The sequence below is a fragment of the Asparagus officinalis genome, chromosome 8, assembly GCF_001876935.1.
Source record: "Asparagus officinalis chromosome 8, Aspof.V1, whole genome shotgun sequence".
Taxonomy (NCBI): Eukaryota; Viridiplantae; Streptophyta; class Magnoliopsida; order Asparagales; family Asparagaceae; genus Asparagus; species Asparagus officinalis.
The window spans coordinates 115,200,709-115,206,927 of NC_033801.1; the positions used below are offsets into that span (position 1 = coordinate 115,200,709).

Sequence of the window (6,219 nt, forward strand, 5' to 3'; positions counted from 1 at the left end):
ACCCCCCCCCCCCAACAAAAAAAAACACAATCAACAATAATTTATTGACTGACACCATCAATTAGCTGCAACTCTTCTGATTAAACACACTACAACTAGAGGATACTTAAAATTAAGGATTTGTTCATGGAAACCGCCTGAAAATGGGACCATTGCACAGAAACCACCTTTCATTTTCAATTTATACATAAATCACCATTTAAGTGGGTTTTCGTTCCAAGCAATCATCTCCTAGTAAAAATTTTACTAAAGAACCAAAAATAACTATAAAAATGCACATTAATGATACATGACTCATATCCTAACTAGACATTAACACTAGCAAAGTGAGTCATGGGTCTTGAATATGAGTTTTTAAGGGTATTTTTGGGTTTTCAGTGATAATCTTGATTGGAATGTGGTTGATTGGAATAAAAACCTACTTTAAATGTGGTTTACATATAAATTGAAAATAAAAGGTGGTTTATGTATAATGATTCTATTTTTAAGGTGGTTTCTAGGAAAAAATGCCAACACTCGAGATTATGATATTGAGAAATACAAACACTAACCTGCCCCAATCCCCTAAAACAGGTCCAGCACCAGCAGCTCTAGCTTCCCTTCCATCTTCAGTGAACCCATAAGCAATGGAACCAGTCCCAACAATCAATACACAGCCATGGAGTTTGCCCATTGTCCCACTAGCCAATGCTGCGACCGCATCATTTTCCACAAACAACTTAACATGGCTTGGAAAAATGTCTCTGTAAAGAGAGCAGTACACTGAATGATTTACACACTAAGAAATGGGCAAAGTATATTAATTTACATTATATAATTATAAAATGATTGAGCTAGGGAAAAAAATGAATTAGATAACCAAAACTAATTTGGAATGTGAGATAGTACTCTTCCATACCCTCCTCCCTCGCTCTCATCTCTCCAAGATAAAGCAATAGAAAGAAGATAAAAAAAAGATGTGCATCTTCATCCCTTCATCTTTCAGAAGCTTCTCTATTATTTTCTGTTCTATCACTTAATATGTGTGAATTCTCCTTGTAAGGAAAGGAAACAACTACAAGTAATGTGCCAGTGCAAACATGCAACAGCATATTGGCGTGGAATCAGGTATTGGCATAAAATAAGGTAGATTAGGTCACCGAAAAAAAGAGTTTGAGCTCATAGCTATTTGCTACCTTACTGATGCTGCATTATTACAAAATGCTGTTTTGCTCCTGATAAAGCAAACAAGTCTGTAAAATATGAGAAATGAGCAAGCATTTTTATATGGAAGAAGCAGAACAAATTGACTCTTCTTTCCCTTATTTGCAATTAAAAGTATTATCTCCAGTAATTCAATTTCATTTATTTGCCATATCTAAAGAAGAAGGAATTTTGACGGCACTTCAAGTTTGTTGAATACTTTAAATGTTCTGAAGCTAGCATCATAAGATAGATTAACATCATTTGTCAATAGCTTTACTTGTACCCGATAGTTATCATGGGTGAAATCCAAGTCTCTGATCTTGGTAGATGTCATCAACATGGTCAGTGAAAAAATCAATCAAGAATGTGAAATGAGAGTATGTGAATAACTTGGATAACCATTACAGGAAATAACTATCCGTTGATCCATTTGAACTCTAAACTTTTGCATAATCAATGTTCAAAAGTATACAGCCAGCCACTAGTATCTAGCGGTAACAAATTACAATTCTAAAACATGGAAATCCATTATGCTACCCCGTAAGATTCCATGTGCATTTATCTGCATATTGAACTTAACAGAGTAAAATACATAGTGCTTTTATACTGGGAACTTATACACATTTAAAATTTCAGATTTCCGTTATCCATCAAGTGTTGAAACAAAACTTATAATTACAAAATGCAGGAACTCAGAGCATTTTAATCAACAGGACGGAACACATGCAATAGCAGAAATATATGACCTGAAATAATTATAAAATCATAATACTGATATGCATGTCTATACTCAAGCCTGAGGTTGAAAATTTTAAACTGAAATGAATTTGTGGGAAGAAGAATTATGGTAGAGACCTGAACCATCCCTGTACCCTCTGTTGATCTGAAGGCTGATTAACACCGGACAAAGATAAGCAAACTGCTTTAACAACAGACCGGTTAGCACCTGCTTCTGAAAGGGCTTGAGCCATAACTTTCTCCAAGGCCTCCCTTACTGCAGTTTCTGCTTAACAGAAAGGAAGCCCGTTTAACGTTATACTCAACAATAGAAGATAAAATAGGGATCTAATCTTCACAGAATCAAGAGCATGTTTGGGAACTTTGGATTACAATCCACTTGGATTATAATCCAAGTGGATTATAATACAGGGTGTTTGGTAAATTTAGTGGATTATAATCCGTCATTAATATCAGAGTGTTTGGCAAATGGGTGGATTATGACGACCCAAAAAGGACATGGGGTTGGTGGTGAGTTATTTGCCTTGAAATTTGTGAAATCGTAAGGGGTATAATTACCTTTTACTTGGTCAAACCTCATGGCTTATAGTCCACTGTACCCTAGCTTGTTTTTTGGTGGATTGTAAGCCAAAAAAAAAGCCATTTGCCAAACATCTCAAAGTGGTGTATAATGATATAAGCCACAAAAGTGATTTATAAGCCACTTTGACCATTTACCAAGCTTGCTCCCAAGCTAATGCCATTTTTTAAATCAGCAGCATTTTCAGTTCTGTTATTATAAGTGGATCGACTTAAGAAAAGTACACATAACTTTCTCTAACATCAAAGAAAGTATACATCCTGATGAACTCTAGGTACTTAAGTTGTTCACTTACAAAATACACATTCGAAAAAGAAGTTTGAACCACCCAGAATGCATCAAAGATGGTCTTCAATAATTTCTTAAAACCAATAGCAGGATACATGATCATACGAGGGAAAGTGGTCATCTTATGTGACCACTGACCAGTAATCTCAAACACGATCCTGCGCCTATGTGAAACTAGTAATGAAAGTGTTTAAATATCCCTATATCCATGTGAATATATTAATAAGTACATCTCCTAGGCTTAGATGGCAATGAAGATAATGACATAGCCGAACCCAATCCCAAAAAGAATTAACTGCCGTCTAAAGAAAAAAAAAAGTATGTTCACACTATAGTCTCCACCTTTCTTAAAGTCGAAACTCTGAAGTTGACAACTTGATACCCCGAAGTGCACAAAAAATTGATGTTAATTTTGTTCAAGAATATCGATATAGAAAAGTGTATGAGAAGCAAAGTTTCTAACCAAACTTCAGTCATTTGAGTTCAAAGTGAGGAACTAAGTCAGGGCCTTGGGATATCAAATTGTCAAATTATTGTCAAATTAATGTCAATTTAAAAACTTTGGGGTATGAAAGTGTTATAACATAACTTCAGAATATCATAGATAACAAAAGGATGAAACTTTACGGTAGAATAGCGCCAATAATCCAAGAAAACAACAACAGCAACAGCAACAGCAACAACAACAAAACAAAAACAAAAACAAAAACAATTCACTAGTCATGTCAATACTCAAAATGTAAAAGTCAATCAAGGGCCACATCCCTCTGTATTGTATATCATCATCTTTGAGATTGGACTACTAGCACTAAAGTTCTATTTTGACAATTTGATAGCCCAAACTTTTCAAATTGATATTACTTCGACAATGCAATACCCGAAGCCCTAACTTTGTTCGTTGCTCTTCCCAAACACAAAAAACTAAATTTCGGTAAGAAATTTGCTTCTTATTCACCTTTCTACATTGGTATTCTGGAACAAAATTAACATCAACTTTTTTTTTTGCACATTGGTGGTATCAAATTGCACAATAGAACTCTCGGGTACCAAAAGTTCAGAAAGGGGTAAGACTCTGGGTTATTAAAGCCCAAATAACCCGTATGCTTATAACTAAATTTCTGAGACTTAGATAACAATGATAATGATGACACATCATCCATGTGTGGGATTATATACCAAATCAAATAGATTTAAAAAATGCACATAAACTGTTCGAATTAATTCCAAACAAAGACAAGATTTCACTTTTCCCAGACACACAAAACAATATTTCGGTAAGAAATTTGCTTCTTATTCACCTTTCTACATGATATTCTTCCACAAAATTAACATCAGTTTTTTTGCGCATTGGCAGTATCAAATTGCAAAATAGGACTCCCGGGTAGCAAAAGTTCAGAAAGGGGCAAGCTTTTGGGTTATTAAAGCCCAAATAACGCATGTGTTTATAACTAAATCTCAAAGACTTAGATAACAATAACAATGATGACACATCATCCATTTGTAGGATTAGATACCAAATCAAATAGATTAAAAAATGCACATAAACTGTTCGAATTAATTCCAAACAAAGACAAGATTTCGTTTTTATACCACCGACGGAATTGCGATTGGTGCATCCAGCGACGGCGCTAGAGAGAATGGGGACTTTAACGGAGGACGTCGATTCCATTGAAACAGGAATGCAAACGCAGACGGTGGACGTCGTTCCTCCGTCAAGTCCCAATATGACGCCGTTAGAGGTTGACGGCGACGCGTTCGCCGTCGTCTCGAAGGACCAAATCTCGCCATTTCTGCACGCTTTCTTCTCCTCCATCTCTCTTTTTTTATGGAAAGTTCTCTATTTTCGATTTGCCTCCACTTGCCTAGATCACGTCGCCATGGCTTGGTTTGGATTTTGATGGAGATGTGATCTACGCGCGAGAAAGAAGGTCCTTTTTTGGGCAATGAAATGTCAGATGGATAAAACTAATCAAGTTTTTTCCTTTCGCATGTTATGCTGCCAAATAGGGGTGGAAATTAACAGTATATTTAGGGCCGGTTTGGTTGGTACAAAAACTGCGTAAAAAGGCTTTTATTGTTTTGCCCCCACAATCAGTTGTTTGGCTTGTCAAAAATAAAGAGGAAAGTGAGAGAAAATTAAGGCGTTAGCTAGGATTTTTTGACTGAAGCTTTTTCGTCCTTGTAAATCCGATTATGGGAGAAAAAAACACCCACTTTCCTCTCCGTACACAACCGATCAGAAAAGGGGTATTTAGGGTTCGGCAAAATTAAGGCGTTAGCTAGGATTTTCTGGCTGAAGCTTTTTCGCCCTTGTAAGTCCGATTATGGAGAAAAAACACACACTTTCCTCTCCGTACACAACCGATCAGAAAAGGGGTATCTAGGGTTCGGATTCTCTCTCTCTCTCTCTCTCTCTCTCTCTCTCTCTCTCTCTCTCTCTCTCTCTCTCTCTCTCTCGTTCTTCCTCCTTCTCCTTCCCCACTCCTCCTTCCCCTTCTCTCCCGCCTTGCAAAGTTGATCGGAAGCTAGTAATCTCGTAGGGTATTATTGCCAGCAGCTAACGAAGACTGATCCACTCGTTGCTCTGAGGTCAAAAACTTCTTTTAATTTATTATTTTATAGTTTTTTTGGTTACTAGATCTCTGATAATTTGGTCGCTTTAGGGGTTTTGATGTTGAGTTTTCAATTGATGGATATTATTGTTGTTAAATAAAAATGCAAATGAAAAGAACCCATGAATTTTTATATTAGAGATCTTACGACAAAAGTGGGACTTGGGCATCGATTAATCTTAACTTGTTGTTTAGTATTCATCTTCATCTTTGTTGTGTATCTAGCAAATGAAAAAAAATCCAAGTAACTCATCAAAATTTAGTATAGTTTAACCAAAATCAACCTATCAAACTACCAACTATTAGATTTTCTACAAGTCTGTTCTTAGAAGAAGAACCTACTCCCCCGCACTTTCCTAACTCTCACATCCCATATCTCCTTTTTGATTACCGTCTTTTGATTTGGTTTGAATTTTGTATCTTAGAAGTGCATATGATCATAATTGTTACGAATGATGTGAAAAATATTTAGTCTATTAGTGTTGTGCGAACCTTCGAGAAGTCAAGAGTTGTAGACAAATCACATTTTTGTTATTTAGTTGTGGTGCATCACTTGAGAAATTCACATGACTTGAACATGGTGCATTTATTAATTGTTTAGTTGGCTAGATGAAAGTTTGGATGAGAACTACTAAGAAAGTTCCTATTGGAGTTTGGTATTGGATAATTATATAGTTTTTTTAAAAGTAATTTGCATATCTGATTAATTCTCACTCATTGAACATGGTGCATTTCTTAACTGGTTAACTATGCGGTTGTTTATACAATATAAAGGTTATCGTGATTGGATAATTGCGTGATTTCATTAGTTTAAAT

The 6,219-nt window shown here is 35.8% G+C and overlaps 1 protein-coding gene across 2 annotated transcripts in view; it reads right to left on the reverse strand.

The window, feature by feature from the left end:
* LOC109822015 (N-acetyl-D-glucosamine kinase-like) overlaps nucleotides 1-4,839 on the reverse strand; it is a 12,698-nt gene extending 7,859 nt beyond the window's left edge. Inside the window, exons 1-3 of one of the 2 annotated variants that reach the window (XM_020388172.1) lie at nucleotides 4,382-4,839; nucleotides 2,041-2,188; nucleotides 552-743 (exon numbers count right to left, since the gene is read on the reverse strand). In XM_020388172.1, the coding sequence (XP_020243761.1) occupies nucleotides 552-743; nucleotides 2,041-2,188; nucleotides 4,382-4,604 (563 nt within the window). In that variant the 5' untranslated portion in view covers nucleotides 4,605-4,839. The remainder of the gene's footprint in view (nucleotides 1-551; nucleotides 744-2,040; nucleotides 2,189-4,381) is intronic. The other variant, XM_020388171.1, reaches the window with a different exon arrangement.